Source organism: Carcharodon carcharias, chromosome 3, assembly GCF_017639515.1.
Source record: "Carcharodon carcharias isolate sCarCar2 chromosome 3, sCarCar2.pri, whole genome shotgun sequence".
Taxonomy (NCBI): Eukaryota; Metazoa; Chordata; class Chondrichthyes; order Lamniformes; family Lamnidae; genus Carcharodon; species Carcharodon carcharias.
Window position 1 is genome coordinate 74,180,721 of NC_054469.1, and position 18,975 is coordinate 74,199,695.

General features: G+C 41.5%; 1 protein-coding gene across 5 annotated transcripts in view; it reads left to right on the forward strand.

Annotated features, from left to right (window-relative positions):
- Positions 1-18,975, forward strand: part of akap9 (A kinase (PRKA) anchor protein 9) — a 289,385-nt gene that overhangs the window by 91,969 nt on the left and 178,441 nt on the right. For all 5 annotated transcript variants that reach the window (XM_041183274.1, XM_041183275.1, XM_041183278.1 and 2 more), the window contains exons 9-15: positions 276-389; positions 987-1,200; positions 1,820-1,896; positions 5,271-5,415; positions 9,338-9,435; positions 15,549-15,660; positions 15,837-16,068. In XM_041183274.1, the coding sequence (XP_041039208.1) occupies positions 276-389; positions 987-1,200; positions 1,820-1,896; positions 5,271-5,415; positions 9,338-9,435; positions 15,549-15,660; positions 15,837-16,068 (992 nt within the window). The remainder of the gene's footprint in view (positions 1-275; positions 390-986; positions 1,201-1,819; positions 1,897-5,270; positions 5,416-9,337; positions 9,436-15,548; positions 15,661-15,836; positions 16,069-18,975) is intronic.

Here is an 18,975-nt window from a genome sequence, read left to right on the forward strand (position 1 = left end):
TGAGCAATATGGTAGAAAGATTAAAACACTGTCAATATAGCATATAAATCTGGTAATTTTATAATAAATATCATTGGCTTTGGTAGATATTCAGGCTCATAGCCTATGACTATCTTCTCAAAACCTTCAGTTTTTGGGTCCTTAATATGCTTTCACTGTTGGTTACAAAAGTTTAAAAATACATGTGACCATGCTGTAAAAACTGTTTAAATGCTGACTTTTCTATTAAGTGAAACACAACTTTTGTCTTGAGTTACATGCAACCTGTGTTACAGCAAGCAAAAGATACAGAGCAAGAAGGATGTGAGAATTCTGCCGCAGTTCAAGGATGTACTGCGTCTGCTCAAGGTTACTTGGCTCAGCTGGAACAAACTAAGAAGCAGACAGAGGTTTGATTCTCCACATTTAGTTCAGCATTATTTATCTATTACAGCATTCATTTTACCCCATTCCTATCACCCCATTTCCACCATTGCACCTCCAACCCTCACTGTACAAAGGGGTATGAATTTTAATTTAGTAATGCTTTCAGGTAATGTAAACAGTTTTGCTTAATCCCTTTAAAGTGCTACAATAATTGGAAGATTTTAGAAAAGTATGTTTGTAAAATTGTCATTCTTGTGAACTTTTTGTACCTTGAGTACATGTTCAATTATAAAAATGATTTCATAGGACCTACAAGAAATACATGAGATGTCTGGTATCTCCAATAATAATCCTGTCAGTAACTATGTTCAGATTCCTAGACTTGACTTGTGTTTTCAAGTGGCATTTCCTTAAGAAGGAGAATTTTATATCATCATGCATTGGGTCAGGAAGGAGTGGTGTTGACTCCCTTTCTGGTTGGACCATTCTGCCCCTTCACATTAAGAGGTGGAAGGAGATAATGGCTTGTGGAAGGGGATAATGGCTTGTGGAAGGAGATAATGGCTTGTGAGAAAAGAGGATGAAAAATAAAGAAAACTGATCTTTCTGTTTATTAACAGGTTGAGTTAAAGCTTCAGTTGGAGGCTCAGCGCATTAGTCTTTCTCAGATTTATGCTGCTCAGCTGGAGCTTATCCGTGACAATTTGAAAAATGAAAAAGAGATCGCTCTTGAAAGACTCCAGGAGAAGCTCACAATCTCTCATACTTCAGAAATAAAACAGCTTCAAGCATTGTACCAGCAGGAATTACAGGACTTCAAAAAACCTCAGAAAGGTGATTAAAAACAGAAAACCATAATAGGGGCAACATAAATTGAACCTGTTTAATGGAAAACCAATACAATATCTTCTCTTTAATATTTTAATTTATTTTGAATAGCCTCATTTTTTAGAAGCATGTTTTAGTGGCTTTAAGCATTCTTTGCAATGCACAAGTCACTACTTGTAGCATGAACACTGTCCTGCACACCACCTGTAGCACAATAAAAAGATGCCCATCTCTCCATTTTAAGGAAAGAGAAAACTTAGCTTTCTGAGAATTAATGCGATGATCAAAACCCTTATTACTTAAAGGAGTAACTAGGGGAGTTCAAGCAATTTCCTGATCAAATTTTGCCTTCAGCTAGACAAATGTTTTTAAATTTTACGAAAAATTTGGTTCCTGTTTTCTATTGGTTTTATTTATATGAAACCCTTATGAGAAAATTGAATGGAGATTTCTGCAGTGTTTTCCATGCCACAGAATTAAACTCCTGTTGAGTCACTCAGTGAAGAGCCCTGAAATCAAGAAAATCTTCTCTTCCTTAGAACCCCATCCAAATTGGCATAACCGTGAATCATTTACATTTGCCCAAGCAGTCATTTCTGATTTGTAATGAATGGTTATTGTTTAGGCTTTGAAGAATCTTCACAAATGTTGATAGAGAAGCTCAACAAGAAGATATCCGATGAATGCATGCAACTCACCCAGGTACATTAAAAGACTCAGAAATGTTATGTTATTGGAAATTATCCTGAATCCTTGTTTGAATAACTATATTCTGATTTTTTTTGCATGTTTCAAAATAAGCTCGCTTTTCTGAGCCAACGATAACTTGCTTCAAGGGTTAAAAAAAACTTGTAATATTTATTTACTGTTGTACTACTTTAATTGATCAAAAATTAGGTTAAGAAAAGTGCCATCCTTACATTTTAAAAGCTACAGTTTTGATTGCCCATGTAGGTGAGTGGTTGAATCTGTGTTTCTGTATCATAACATAAGAAATAGGAGCAGGAGTCGTCTAATGGCCGCCTCCCACTTGTTTTGCCATTCAATAAGATCATGCTGACTACCCCAGCTGCACCTTCCACACTACCTTATATCCGCTTGATTCCCTTAGTATCCAAAAATCTTTAAATTTTTTATTTGAATATACTCAATGACTGAGGTTCCACATCTCTCAGGTAGAGAATTCCAAAGGTTCACAACCCTTAAGTAGAACATTTTTCCTAATCTCAGTCCTAAATGACTGATCCTCCTTTTGAGACGGAAATCCGTTGTTGTAGACTCCCATGCCATGGGGTATGTACTTTCAGCTTCTACCCTATCAAGTCCCTTAAGAATGTTATATGTTTCAATGAGATCACCTCTCTTATAACTCAAGGGGAAATAAATCTTGTCTAGTGAATTTCTCTACATAGGAGAGTCTCCCCAGGAGGAATCAATCTATTGAACCTTTGTTGCACTCTGTCTAAGGTAAGTATGCGGGGAGGTGATGACATAGTTGTATTGTCGCTGGACTAGTTTAGGAGTGGGCGCATGGAGGCGTGCCTCCGATCGGCGCCCCTGATTGGGGGTGTGCTGCCATTTTATGTGGGCGGGCCAATTAAGGTCCACCCAGCGTGACGTCCGCAAGGAAGCGCTGTGCACTCCCTGCGTGGGCCGGGGGTGATTCCCTGAGCAGAGAGCGTGCTCTTTCGCACATGCGCGCGAAAGAGCTCACTCATCTCCCTGAGGCTAAGTGCTGCCTCAGGGAGATGGGCTCCTGTCTGAAAAATTTTTTAAAACGGAACAAATAAATTTCTCTGACATGTTCCCTCATGTGACACTGTCCATCACTTTCATTGACAATTTTATTAAAAATTTTAAAACCTTTTGAAACCTCATCCCTCCTGTGGATGAGGTTTCATGCTTTTTCTTAATCCCGCCAGGCTCCCGGCCTGGCCATTGTCAGGTCAGTGAGCGCACAGTTGATTCTGCTGAGCCCCGCCGACCTGAAAATTGAAATGAGACGAGTTGATGTCGGGAGTTCCGCCCAACGTCATTCCGTGTCATTTTATGCATTGGCAAGCTGACCCCGCTCGCCGACTGGGAAATCCTGGCCCAGGTGTGGGCTCACAAACGCCCTATCGAATCGCAGTAAGGTTTATTTACCCTTACACTCCAAACCCTTAGTGATTGTAGTTAGCATGCTATTTGCTTTTCTGATTTCTTTATATAGCTGCATGTTAACTTTGTATTTCGTGGACAAGGACACCTAGATCTCTGTGAATACTGACATTTCCCAATGTCTCCCCATTTAAAAAAAAACAAAATCTGCTTTTCTATTTTTTTGTATCAAATATTTCTTCACATATTTTTTCTACCAAATTCTTGCCCATTCTTGTAATTTGTCTAATCTTTTTCCGGATTCTGTGTCCTCCACACAGCTGACTTTCCCACTCAAGTCTGTGTCATTAGCAAACTTGAATATCTTTCTCTTGCTCCCTTCAAGTCATGATACAGATTGTAAATAGTGGAGGCTCAAGCACTGATCCTTGTGGTACACCACTATCTGCAGCCTGCCAATCCAAATGACTTGTTTATTCCCACTCTTTGTTTTCTGTCCATTAGCCAATCCTCAATCTATGCTAACACATTACCCCCAATCCCGTGAGGCCTAATTTTGTGTGATAACCTCTTGTATGGTACCTTATTGAATAATTTTTGAAAATCCAAATACACTATCCACTGGTTTCCCCTCATCCATCCTACTAGTTACATCCTCAGAAGACCCAAATTGTCAAAGCCTAATTTTCCGTTCATAAGTCCACATTGACACCGCCCAATCGTATGTTATCATACTCCCAGTGATAGGTTCTAGCATTTTCCCCACCACTGATGTCAAACTAACTGGCCTACTTCCTGTTTTCTCTTTCCCTCTTTTCTTGAATAATGGGGTTACGTTTGCTCCCTTCCAAACTATAAGGGGAATTCTTGAACGTAGGGAATTTTGGAAGATCAAAACCAATTCATCTCTTTCTTTTAATACCATAGGTGTTTATCATCAGGTCCAGTGAATGTACTTGCTTTTATTCCTGTTAATTTCTCCAGTTACTTTGCAAATTTCTTTAAATTTCCATTCTCGAGATCCATCCTTCCCCACTATTTCCGGATTTTGTTTGTCTTCTAATGTGAAGACAGATTCAGAGTATTTGTTAAATGCGCCTGCCATTTCCTCATTCCCTATTATAATTTCTCCTGCTATTTCCGCTAATCTCTTCCTTTTCATGAGTCTACAGAAGCTTGTACAACCTATTCTATTTCTTTTGCTATTTTACACTCATTTCCTTTTCTCTTTCATTATCAGTTTCCTGATTATCTTTTGCTGAATTCTAAAATAATCCCAATCTTCACACCTACCTTTTGGCATCATTGTAAGCCTCTTCCTTTAATCCGATATAATAACTTAATACAAAATATTGCAGATGATGAAAATATGAACTAAAAACAGGAAATGCTGGAAAAATGCAGCAGGTCTGGCAGTATTTGTAACAAAAGAAACACTTAATGTTTCAGAGCAATGACCTCCTATCAGAACTAGAAAAAGTGAGAGATGTGGCAAGCTTATAGCATATGCAAACTTGCACCATCACCCCTTTTGACATTTAATCTCTCCTGTCTTTCACCCAATCAGACATTTCCTTTTGTTCTGTCCTTCCATTCTCCATCCTCTCCCTTGTTTTTGACAATTGTTTTTAACCTGCCATATCTCTGACATTTTGCAGTTCTGATAAAAGGTCAGTGATCTGAAAAGTTAACTGTTTCTCTCTCCACAGATGCTGCCCAACCTCCTGAGAATCGCAGTTTCTGTATTTATTACTATCTTCAACTTCTCTTGTTAGCTATGGCTGGATCACTGTTATTTCATTCCTTTTGAGAATTATGAATTTATTTTTGATGCTTACCATTACCTTTCTACTGTTATATCTTTGCTAACTCCTCCTTATATCTATGTAGTTCGCTTTGCTCAGATGTAAGATTGCTTGTAGTTGCTGTTTTTTTGTGATTTGAAATTGTCCGAATTCAATGTTTTGGTTTGGCAGCTATTTGCCACTGTACTGGATGAAGATAATTTGTTAGAAAGAAGAGAACATGAAGATCAATCTGAGGAAGCTTTATCTTTGGGATTTGCAGACTGTATTAATGAGGGAAGCCAGGTCCACAAAGACCCCACTGAAGGAGCAAGAGGTAAACTACTTTTCTATAGTATCTGTTGCAGCTGTTGAGACTAACAGTCACACCAAAATATTTTATTTAAGTACTATTTATATTCCCATCTAAAAATTAGCCTCTATGAAGGTAAACATATTGAGAATTAGGAACCCTGTTTGAATTTTGTGTTAGAACATTTGAGTTCTATGTAATTTTTTTAAAAATGTGACTGCTGGCAATACAAAATAAAAGGGGGAATGTTGGATATTCACAACAAGTTAATTGGCATCTGAAAGTGAAACAAGTTTTAGTGTTTCAGCTGAGACCCTTCATCAGAGCTGCCTACTGCAATTTGGTTCCTTTCTAACTCTCAGTATTTGCATTCACAGTTTATGGATTGCAATTTCCATAAACAATGATTGCACCGACCAAAGAAAAATAAACAACCATAGAGTTAAAATAAAGTGTATGGATCACAGAATCACAATGCAGAAGAGGGCCTTTGGCCCATGGAGTCTGCACCGACACGTAAGAAACACCTGACTTACCTACCTAATCCTATTTACCAGCACTTGGCCCATAGCCTTGACTGTTATGTCATGCCAAGTTCTCATCCAGGTACTTTTTAAAGGATGTGAGCCAACCCACCTCCACCACTCTCCCAGGCAGCGCATTCCAGACCGTCACCACCCTCTGGGTAAAATGTTTTTCCTCACATTCCCCTAATCCTCCTGCCCCTCACCTTGAACTTATGCCCCCTTGTGACTGACCCTTCAACTAACGAGAACAGCTGCTCCCTATCCACCCTGTCCATGCCCTTTATAATCTTGAACACTTCGATCAGGTCGCTCCTCAGTCTTCTCTGCTCCAACGAAAACAACCCAAGTCTATCCAACCTCTCTTCATAACTTAAGTGTTTCGTCCCAGGCAAATTCCTGATGAATCTCCTGCACCCCCTCCAGTGCAATCACATCCTTCCTATAAGATATGCTAACTACTTTAGCAAACAGATAGCTAATTGTTTTACCAAATTCCTCACCATGACTTCTATTTCCACCTCTTTCAGTTCCACCTCTTTGAGTTATAGACACTATTATCTACATCTTAGTGATCTTTGAGGTTTGACTTCTCCAACATTCTCATTGTCCTTCTCTGGCTATTAACCAATTTTGTCTTCAACAGAAGAGGCTGTGCAGTGATGCAATCTTATTGGAGCAATTTGCATTTATTTTTAGAACCATTAACTTAGAATAATATCTCAAAGTGCTTCACAGATTTAAGAAAAATGGGCACACGTTTAAAGAGAACATAAGAAATGACTGAAGACTTGGTGAATGAGCTAGGTTTTAAGGACAATAGGAGGTAGAGAGGCAAAGGAGTTTAGGGCATTAATTCCAGAGAGTGGGCCTTGTGTGGCAGAGCAGAGAGAGAGGTAATGTACAAGAGGCCAGAGTTGTAGTAGGAATATAAAGTACAGGAGGAATTACAGAAAGAAGAATCAAGTCATAGAGGGATTAACACACAGGGATAAGAATTTTAAATTTGGGGCATTGGCGTCTTGGGACAGATGTGATGAGCAGGCACGTCTTTGAATGGAATAATCTGCGATCAGCAGTGTATTGGATAAGATGAAGTTCATGGCTAGCCAGGAGAACATTGGAGTAATCAACTCTGAAGTGATGAAACACATGAGTAGGGTATTCAGCAGCAGAGGGCCTGAAACAGGATTTCGGGAGAGTGCAGTGTAGATAAGTCAATGTGTTACCTGGACTCCAAGGTTCACTTACAAAGAAAGATTACACAAACTAGGGTTGTATTCAATGGTTAAAGAGTGATTTGATCTAAGTTTCAACACATTAAGTGGGAATGGGAATTAGAAATAAACTATTTCTGCCAGTTGTGGAATCTTGGCATAAAAATTAGAGCCAGCCCTTTCAGGAGTGAAGGTATTAAGCATTTCAATATGTAAAGTGTGGTAGATGTTTGGAACACACTTCCATAAACTATAGTTAATGTGAGGTCAAGTTTTAGTTTTAAATTTGCAATAGATAGATTTTTGTTAGCCAACAAGTATTAATGCAGGGCTTCCCAAACTGTGGGTTGCGACCCCATGTGGACGCTGAAGCAGCAAGGCTGTCTTGGATCTTAGACTGATTTCTGACAGCTATGAGGTCCCTTCAAATCCTCGGGTTTTTTATTGGTGGACATACTCTAATGGACTGCCCTTTGAGGCCCAATTGCTGCTACAGAAGAAGCCTGTAAAAAAGAAAGGTGTTCGGGGTTATTTTTGCTGAAAACCTATTTCTTCAATAACCAGGGTCATCTTGCATCAATAATCAGGATCATAATGCATTAATAATCTTGATTTTATTACATTAATAATTGGAGTTCTACTGCAATAATGAGGACTCTATTTGATCAATGCTCCTAGTCCTATTATATTAATAATGAGGTTCCTATTACATCATAATCAGAGTCCTATGACTTCAAAATTCAGGATGCTATTACATTAATGGGCTGGTGCCCATTGCATCAACAATAAGGATCTTATTGCATTAAGAACCAGCCTCCTATTGCATTATTAATCAGGATTCTATTACATTGAGGATCTAGTTACACTAATAACACAGCTCCTATTGCACTAATAATCAGTTGCCTGTTGATTCAATAATCAGGAGATTATTGCATCAATAATCTGGATGCTAACACATTGATTATTAATTAAATAATTGATTTTTAGAGCCTTATTGCATCAATAATCAGGATCCTACTACATTTAATTTGCCAATTGTGTCAATAATCACAATCCTATAAGAATAATCAGATGCTATTGCATTAATAATCTGTGTCTAAATATGTTAATAACCCCAACCCCTGGTCAACAGTTGAACCAGCTCAACAACTCTGGTACCCATCAAATTTTCACTCTCGTGTCACACGAAGACCAATGGGGTCATACTGAGAAAAGCACTGTATTAGGAGATGTAGGGGCAAAGGCATGGAGTTAGATCACAAATCAGGCATGATCTCATTGAATGGCAGAGCAGGCTCGAGGGGCCAAATGGCTTACTCTTATTCCAATGCTTCAATATATTGTGCTATATTTTTTGGAGACAACTATCTTCTAACATTTTATTTGATATTCTGTAATGAGGTGGTATTGACTGCATGCACTTCTACAAATGCTCGTAGAATTCTTGCTTATTAAGAAGATACATATGTGAAAGAAAAGTATAATCTGGCAATTTATTAAAAATATAAATGAAAACCATTAATTATTTGTTGGCCTAGATTTTGCATTAGTAATGACTATGAAACTGTCAGCGTTTGCTGTCATTACTTCTCTGAAACTGATGGTAACTTCTGGTGTCTGGACATGTGCGCCTAAAAATGTGGAAATCCAGATGGTGCTGATGAGCACCTGGAGACCCCCTTGACTTGATGACAGATTTTAACTAATGTTGGTAAACAGAGTCCCTAGATCTTTGTAGGCAGTTCCTTCAAAGTTAATAGCGGGCATCATTTTTTCACTGCTGACCATGAAATCTGGGCCATTATGTTTAGTTTATCACTTATGGAAACAGCAAACATCATAATCCATGAAAAAATATCATCTATTGATGCTTAATGCATGATGAATTTTTATGTTCAGGCAATTATGTGAGTTGGCTACAATTTTAATTGCTTCTTTGTTCCAGCAATTGCAGTGGAACAGTCCCTGAATTATCATGAATAAACATGGAAGCAGGTTTATGTACAAGTCTGATATAAGTGGAAAGTTTTTTTAAAAATTTGAACCCTGTAATAGAAATCCTGAGATGCTTCTAGAACTTTATGGTTTCTGATTAACCATTAAACAGAACTTCACAGTTTTGTAACACAGCAGATTCCCAGATTTTTTTCAGTCTCTAGTGAGATACTAAATTAGATTAAATGATCTTTATCTTTTGGTTTGTAGCAATGCAAACTTATCTACAGGTACTGCAAAGGAAATTACTTGAGGAATATGGTCAACTAAGAGATCTGCAAACACAATTAACTAATGACTTCAAAAAGGTAAGTAAAGTAATTAAATATATCCAAAAGCAGTACCTACTTCTTAGAAGAAAAACTAGTAAATTAAGATTTTTTGTAGAGGAAATCAGTGTTAGCCATGGCTCATTGGTAACATTTTTGGTTCTGAGTCAACCAGGCTTGAAACTGCAGAGGTTTGAGTGCAAGATCTAGGCTGACACTTCAACATTACCTTGAGGTAAGTTGCACTGTCAGAGATGGTATTTTCCAGATGAGATGTTAAACTGAGGCCTTATCTATCATTTCATGTGGATGTAAAAGTTCCCATGGTACTATTTTGAAGAAGAGACGGAAAGCTTACCCAGTCTTTTTGGCCAATGTTTATCCAACGTACATCAGATTGACTGATTCAGGATTTGCTGTTGTAATGATAGGAAAATTGTCATAGTCTTTACTGTGTAAAACTGATAGCAAAATCTAGCATGTGCACACCTGCAGTTCAATCTGGAAGTTGCTGTCAGTGACACTTTGCTCCTCTACAAGTTACACTGTAGTATTCTTCGCCGATGAATCAATATGGAATCAGAGATTTGATAGACTTCAACTTCAGACTATTCTCCCTGTAAAAATCATTGAAAATGTTGAGCCTCGTTGATTAAACTGGCTCTTTAATGGCATACTAAATGATAATTGCTCATAAACAACTACTCTGACTGAAAGAAACTAATTTTGTGTGCGGTGTTATTCCTTCCATTCCATGATTTAAAAATTCCGTTGTTTTAATAAAACATTAAGTTTTGCAATTTCAGTTTCTATCTTAATCTGTTGTACATCCCAGTTTTATTTTTCCTCCTGTGGAATAGTTTAAAAGAAGCTTATAATCCGTGCCTTGTACTTGTCTGAGAATGTTTGATCTGATTGGCTTCTGGATGCTAAAGATTCCCAGTAGCTAGTGTGATTGAAACTGATATAAAAGCAAAATACTGCAGATGCTGGAAATCTGAAACAAAAACCGAAAATGCTGGGAAAACTCAGCAGGTCGAACCGCATCTGTGGAGAGAAAAACAGAGTTAACGTTTCCAGTCCTTATGACACTTCTTCAGAGCTAAAGCGTGATTGAAACTGACGCTGGCATAGAAGAAATAGGTGTTCTAGAGTCCCCTAAATCGGTGGATGGCTTTCTTTAAGGTCAGTGTGAGTTTTTTTTAATTCAATCATGGGATGTGAGCGTCGCTGGCTAGGCTAGCATTTATTGTCTATCCCTAGTTGTCCTTGAGAAGGTGGTAGTGAGCTACCTTCTTGAACCACTGCAGTCCATGTGGTATAAGCACATCCACAGTGCTGTTAGGGAGGGAGTTCCAGGATTTTGATCCAGCTACAGTGAAGGAACAGTGATATATTTCTAAGTCAGGATGGTGAGTTGCTTGGAGGAGAACTTCCAGGTGGTAGTATTCACATGCAACTGTTGCCTTTGTCCTTCTAGGTTGTAGTGGTCATGAGTTTGGAAGGTGCTGTCTAAGGAGCATTGGTGTCTTCCTGCAGTGCACCTTGTAGATGGTACACACTGCTGCCACTGTGCAGCAGTGACGGAGGGAGTGAATGTTTGTGGATGGGGTGCCAATCAAGTAGGCTGCTTTGTCCTGGATAGTGTCAACCTTCATGAGTGTTGTTGGACCTGCACTCATTCAGGCAAGTGGCGAGTATTTCATCACACTCCTGACTTGTGCCATATAGAGGTGGAAAGATTTTGGGGATTCTGGAGGGGAGTACTCGCTGTAGGATTCCTAGCCTCTGACCTGCTCTCGTAGCTACAGTGTTTATATGGTTAACCCAGTTCAGCGTCTGGTAACCCCCCCCCCCCCCCCCCCAGGATGTTGATAGTAGGGGATTCAGCAATGGTAAGAAGTGCTGGTTAGATTCTCTCTTGTAGGAGGTGGTCATTGCCTGGCACCTGTGTGGCACGAATGTTACTTGCCACTTATCAGCCCAAACCTGGTCTTGCTGCATTTGGACATGCACTGTTTCACTATCTGAGGAGTTGTAATGGTGCTGAACATTGTACAATCATCAATGAACGTCCCCACTTCTGACCTTATCATGGAAAGAAGGTCATTGATGAAGTAGCTGAAGATGGTTGTGCCTAGGGCAATACCTTCAGGAAAACCTGCAGCGATGCCCTGGAACTGAGATGATTGACTTCCAATAACCACAACCATCTTCCTTTGTGCTAGGCATGACTCCAACCACTGGAGAGTTTGCCCCCTGATTCCCATTAACTCCAGTTTTGGTAGGGCTCCTTGTTGTCACTCTGTTAAATGCTGCCTTGATGTCAAGGGCAATCATTCTCTCCTCATCCTGGAGTTCAGCTCTTTTGTCCACGTTTGAACCAAGGCTGTAATGAAATCAGGAGCTGAGTGACCCTGGCGGAACCCAAACTGAGCGTACACTGAGCAGGTTATTGCAAAGCAAGTGCTGCTTGATAGCACTGTTGATGACCCCTTCCATTACTTTACTAATGATTGAGAATAGATTGATGGAACAGTAATTGACTGGTTGGACCTGTCCCGTTTTTTGTGTACAGGACATACCTGGGCAATTTTCCACCTAGCCGGTGGAACTGTTGAAGGGTCATTCGGACTCGAAACGTTAACTGTGCTCCTCTCCGCAAATACTGCCAGACTTGCTGAGTTTTTCCAGGTATTTTTGCTTTTGTTGTTGATCCCTAGGCTTGATGGTAATGGTAGGTTGGGGGATATGCCAGGCCATGAGTTTACAGATTGTGGTTGAGTACAATCCTGCTGCTGCTGATGGCCCACAGTGCCTCATGGTTGCCCAGCTTTGAGTTACTGGATCTGTTTGAAATCAATCCCATTTATCATGGTGGTAGTGCCACACAACACGATGGAGGGTGTCCTCATAATGAAGGCAGGGCTTCGCCTCTGCGAGGACTGTATGGTGGTCACTCCTACCGATACTCTCATAGACTGCATCACCTGCAGCAGGCAGGTTGGTGAGGATGAAATCAGTTATATTTTTCCCTCTTGGTTCGCTCACCACCTGCTGCAGACCCAGTCTAGCAGTTATGTCCTTTAGGTCTCGACAAACTCGACTTTTAGTGGTGTGGCCGAGCCACACTTGGTGATGCACATTGAAGTTCCCTTTCCCAAGAAGGTGGTACATTCTGTGCCCTTGCTACCCTCAGTGCTTCTTCCAAATGGTGTCCAACATGAAAGAGTACTGATTCATCAGCTGAGTGCGTGGGGGATGCGATACGTGTTAATCAGCAGGAAGTTTCCTTGCTCATGTTTGACCTAGTGCCATGGGACCTCATGGATTCCAGAGTTGATGTTGAGAACTCCCAGGGCAACTCCCTCTTGACTGTATACCACTGTACTATCACCTCTGCTGGGTCTGTGCTGCTGGTGGGTCAGGACATACCCAAGGATGGTGATGGTAGCACCTGGGACATTGTCTGTAGTATGTGATTGAGAGTATGACTATGTCAGTCTGTTGCTTAACTAGTCTGTGGGACAGCTTTCCCAGTTTTGGCACAAGCTCCCAGATGTTAGTAAGGACTTTGCAGGGTCGACATGGCTGAGTTTGCCATTGTTTCTGATGCCTCGGTCAATGCAACGAGGTCCATCTGGTTTCATTCGTCCTTGTGTTTATAGCAATTTAATATAGTTGAGTGGCTTGCTAGGTCATTTCAGAGGGCGTTTAAGAGTCAACCACATTGCTGTGGATCTGGTGTCACATGTAGACCAGACTAGGTAAGGACGGCATATTTCCTTCCCTAAAGGACATTAATGAACCAAATGCGTTTTTATGACATTAGTTTCATGGTCATCATTAGACTTTTAATTCCAGATTTTCATTAAATTCAGATTCCACCATTTGCTGTGGTAGGATTCGAACCCAAGTCCCCAGAGCATTACCCTGGGTCTCTGGATTACTAATCCAGGCTAGGTTGCTTAGACAGCACCTTCCAAACCCACAACCACTGCCATCTAGAAGGACAGGGGCAGCAGACACATGGGAGCGCCACTACCTAGAAGTTCACCCCCAAGCCACACACCATCCTGACTTGGAAATATATCGTCATCCTTCATTGACACTGGGTCAAAATCCTGGCTCTCTCTCCCTAACAGCACTGCGGGTGCACCTACACCACATGGACTGCAGCAGTTCAAGAAGGGCAATTAGCAATGGGCAGCGTTTATTGCTGATCCCTAATAGCCCTGAGAAGGTGGTGGTGAGTTGCCGCCTTGAGCCTTTGCAGTTCATGTGGTGTGGGTAACCCACAGTGCTGTTAGGAAGGGAGTTTCTGGATATTGACCCCTTGAGTGAAGGAATAGCAAGATACTTCTGGTCAGAATGGTGTGTGGATTGGTTTTGGGGGGAGGTGTGGAGAAGGGGAAGAAAGGGTTTGGGAGGGACTAGTAGGTGGTGAAGTTGCCATGCATCTGCTGCCCTTGTCCTTCTAGGTGGATAGAGGTCGCAGGTTTTGAGGTTGCCGTCAAAGGAGTCGCGATGAGCTGCTTAAGTACATCTTATAGATGGTACACACTGCTGCCACTGTGCACAGGTGGTGGAGGGAGTGACTATTTTAAGGTGGCACTTTCCTCTTGATGGTGTTGAACCTCTTGATGGTTTTTGGAGCTGAACTCATCCAGGCAAGTGGACTGTATCTCATCGCGCTCCTGTCTTGTGCCATGTAGATAGTAGACAAGCTCTGGGGAGTCGGCAAATGTGTTACTCACTGCAGAATCCCCAGCCTCTAACCTGCTCTTCAGCCACAATATTTATATAACAGGTGGGGGATTCAGCAATGATAAAGCCATTGAACGTTAAGGAGAACGTTAAGTTTTCTCTTGTTGGGGACTGTTATTGCCTGGCACTTGTGTGAACGTTATTCGTCATTTGTTATTCAAAGCCTGCATGTTTTCCAGGTCTGTCTTTTGAGAAGTTGCTGAACACTGTCCAATCATCAGCAAACATCCCTACGCCTGACCCTATGTTGAAGGGAAGGTCTTTGATGAAGCAGCTGAACATGGTTGGGCCTAGGACCCTACCCTGAGGAAAACCTGTAACAATGCCCTGGGCTGAAATGATTGGCCTCCCACAACCATCTTTTTTTGTTCTAGGTGACTCCAACCAGTGGAGAGTTTCCATGATTTCCATTGACTTCAGTTGTTTTAAGGCTGTTGATGCTGTCAAATGCTACCTTGGTGTCAAGGGCAGTCACTCTTGCTTCACCTCTGGAATTCACAGCTCTTTTGTCCATATTTGCCCAAAGTTATAATGATACCTGGAGCCAAATGGCCTTGGTGAAACCCAATCTGAGCATCAGTGAGCAGGTTATTGGTGAGCAAAATGAAATTGTCAGCAAATGCAACCGTCACTTTGATGGTTGAGACACAAGACTAATGGGTGGTAATTGGCCAGTTTAGATTTGCCCTGCTTTGTGTACAAAACATAACTGGGCAATTTTCCACATTGTTATGTAAATTCTAGTGTTGTGCTATAGCTGTACTGGAACAGCTTGGCTAGGGGCACAGATTTGTTTTTTTTTTATTTGTTCATGGGATGAGAGCATTGTTGCCAGGCCAGATCAGGAAAACATGGCAGATTTCCTCCCATAAAGGACATTATTGAACCAGGTGCATTTTTATGACAATTGATGACACCATTAGATATTTAATTCCAGATTTTTTATTGAATTCAAATTCCACCATCTGCCATGGTGGGATTCAAAATTGGGCCCCCAGAGCATTACCCTGGGTCTCTGGACTACTAGTCCAGTGACAATACTACTGCGCCACTGCCTCCAGAGCCTGTGTACTCGGTGCTACAGCCAGGATGTTGCTGGGCCCATTCTTTAGCTGTATCTCTTGCCTTCGGCAGTTCCTTGATATCACATTTTGTTGCTGTTTCTGGGTCCTTGTTTGCTGTGTTTCCTGCAGTGCCACAGTGACTGCATGCCAAAGTACTTAATTTGTTGTAAAGCACTTTTGGATTACCTGAAGTTGTGAAAGGCACCATCTAAATTAGAATATATGAAAGGATTGAGAGAATATAATCATTTGGAAACTAAAGATATATATGTTGTAAATGGAAAGCCTTGTTTCATTACTTACTCTTGATTGTAATTGCAGATTGAAGACCTCCAGGCTGCGTACATAAATTTGCAGTTACAAAGTCAAGAAGAAAATGCTAGTTTGCGAATGCAGATAGAAAGCTCACGTGCTAGTTCTCAAGACCTTAATGGTAAACCATATAGCTTTAATTAGCAACTTAGAACATTTTTCATCACACTAGTAGTGAAAACTGCAATTTATATGTGTAGAGTAATGAAGTGTACTTAGGGAATAAAGTAACTTAAAAACTTGTTATATTAACTATATGAAGGAATAGAATATGACACTTTAGTTTTTGTTGTTTAGATCTTAAGGAACAGTTAAGAGTCCGGTCAGCTCGACTTGAAGAGATTGAAAAGATAAAGCTGGAGTTTTGCCAACAGAAGGCCGAGTTAGAGAACCAACATGTAGAAGAAATAAAAGGTCTGACGTCTTCTCATGAAAAACAGTTCAAAGAAATGGAGGAGAAATACACTGCAGAGGTCATCTCTCTGAAGGAAAAGCTGCAGAAAGTAACTAGCTTATTGACACAGTGCAGGTATGAATCAATCTTATTCACAGCTTGAGTTAGATGCTAAGGCTCAGACTATTTAGGAACACGTGTTCATGGACTAAGAGTGATCAGTGTTCCTGCTGTACATGATTATCTCATTTGTTACTTTAATTAGCTTGTTGCTAGCTAATATAACCTCTGGAGTGACAATAATACAAGCCAATAATACCAGGTTGAATATGGAGGGGAAATGTAAAAGGAAATATGAAAGGCAAAAAGAGAGTATGAGATGAAACCAAAGGTTTATAAGCATATAGTAAAAGAGTAGGGATTAGGGCCCATGGAGACAGAGGACATGGCTGAGGTGTTAAATTGGTACTTGTATCTGTCTGTACTAAGGAAGAAGATTCCGTTCAAAACTTTTGTGGAAGTGGAGGCATTTGTAATGCTGGATGGGCTAAAAATGAATAAAGATGAGGTATTAGAAAGACTTGCTGTACTGAAATATGAAAAGTTGCCAGGATTGGGTGGGTTTCAGCCAAGAATGTTGAAGGAAGTCAAGGTGAAAATTGTGCAGTACTATAATTGTCATTTCTCCTTAGATTCAGGGGTGGCACCAGAGGAATGAAGAATTGCAAATGTTACAACCTGGTTCAAATAATAGGTAAATCAGTTTAACCTCAGTGGTACACAGACTTTTAGAGATGGTAATCCAGGGTAAAATTAACAGTTATTTGGACAAGTGTGAATTAATTAGGGAAATCCACACCCCGCTTCCTGTAAGGACTCCATCCCATTCTCTCAGTTCCTTCGCCTCCGTCGAATCTGTTCCGATGATGCTACATTCAAAAACAGTTCCTCTGACATGTCCTCCTCCTTCCTTAACCGAGGTTTTCCACCCACGGTCGTTGACAGGGCCCTCAACCATGTCCGGCCCATCTCCCGCGCATCCACCCTCACGCCTTCTCCTCCCTCCCAGAAACATGATAGGGTCCCCCTTGTCCTCACTTATCACCCCACCAGCCTCCGCATTCAAAGGATCATCCTCCGCCATTTCCGCCAACTCCAGCATGATGCCACCACCAAACACATCTTCCTTTCACCCCCTTTATCGGCATTCCGTAGGGATCGCTCCCTCCGGGACACCCTGGTCCACTCCTCCATCACCCCCTACTCCTCAACCCCCTCCTATGGCACCACCCCATGCCCACGCAAAAGATGCAACACCTGCCCCTTCACTTCCCCTCTCCTCACCGTCCAAGGACCCAAACACTCCTTTCAAGTGAAGCAGCATTTCACTTACATTTCCCCCAACTTAGTCTACTGCATTCGTTGCTCCCAATGTGGTCTCCTTTACATTGGAGAGACCAAACGTAAACTGGGCGACCGCTTTGCAGAACACCTGCGGTCTGTCCGCAAGAATGACCCAAACCTCCCTGTCGCTTGCCATTTTAACACTCCACCCTGCTCTCTTGCCCACATGTCTGTCCTTGGCTTGCTGCATTGTTCCAGTGAAGCCCAACGCAAACTGGAGGAACAACACCTCATCTTCCGACTAGGGACTTTACAGCCTTCCGGACTGAATATTGAATTCAACAACTTTAAGTCGTGAGCTCCCTCCCCCATCCCCACCCCCTTTCTGTTTCCCCCTTCCCTTTTTTTTTTCCAATAAATTATAAAGATTTTCCTTTTCCCACCTATTTCCATTATATAATAAAAAAAAAACCCCACTAGAGCTATACCTTGAGTGCCCTACCATCCATTCTTAATTAGCACATTCGTTTAGATAATATCACCAACTTTAACTCTAACACCTATGTGTTCTATTGTACTATTGTCGTTGACATCTTTTGATGATCTGCTTCTATCACTGCTTGTTTGTCCTTACATCCACAACGCCCCCCTCCACCTCTTTGTCTCTCTATCTCTCCGCCCCCCACACACATACCTTAAACCAGCTTATATTTCAACTCTTTCTTGGACTCGAACTCAAGTTCTGTCGAAGGGTCATGAGGACTCGAAACGTCAACTCTTTTCTTTTCTGCCGATGCTGCCAGACCTGCTGAGTTTTTCCAGGTAATTCTGTTTTTGTTTTGGATTTCCAGCATCCGCAGTTTTTTTGTTTTTATCTCTGTGTTTAATTGACTGCCACTGCTCTTCAAGAAATGCCTACCTCCTTGAAGAAGTTCTGTTCCTCTCTGCGACAAGATTTCCGTATCTCTCTGTTGTCTTGCTCACCTTCGTTGCTTTCCATTTCCCTCCTAGTGTTTGACAAGGTGTTTACTAAAACCCGCTTTCACAGCCATATCTCCTTTCTCAGTGACTGTCTCCGTCTCCGACTTACCCCACGTGGATTTCAACTGAAATTCCACCCCTCATGTTTCGAACCCACCCAGGATTACAGGTATCTCCGGGACATAAAACGTTTCTCGGATTGCTGTTCCCGTCACATTCTGAAATCCACACTCAGTGCCATGCGCCGCCATATGAACACACTCGACCTCTCCCTCCAGCAGCACCGCCGTACCCTTTCTCAAAGCTGCGCGTGCCCCCAGTTTCATTTTATCCTTCGGCTCATCCGACGCCTCAACAAGAAACTTTTTCTCTTTCTCTCAAGTGCTAAGGAACGCAAACTCCAACAACTCATCGACACCAACACCCATCTAGGACCCTCCACCCCTGCCTGTCCCTCCGTCCCCACCCTTTCTTCCAATCCCAACCCCAGCCGTGTATTCACTATACCCCCTGACCTTCCCCTCTCCGATGCTGAACGTTCAGTGCTCAGCAAAGGACTTAGTTTCATACCCTTACGCCCTCACCTCAATGAATTTCGGGCTCGGCATGATGCTGAACTCTTCTTCCGCCGTCTTCGTCTCCGGGCTCACTTCTTTGGGCAGGAGTCCTCTCCCAGTTCAACGGATCCTTTTACCCATCTCCAGTATTCTCCCTCCA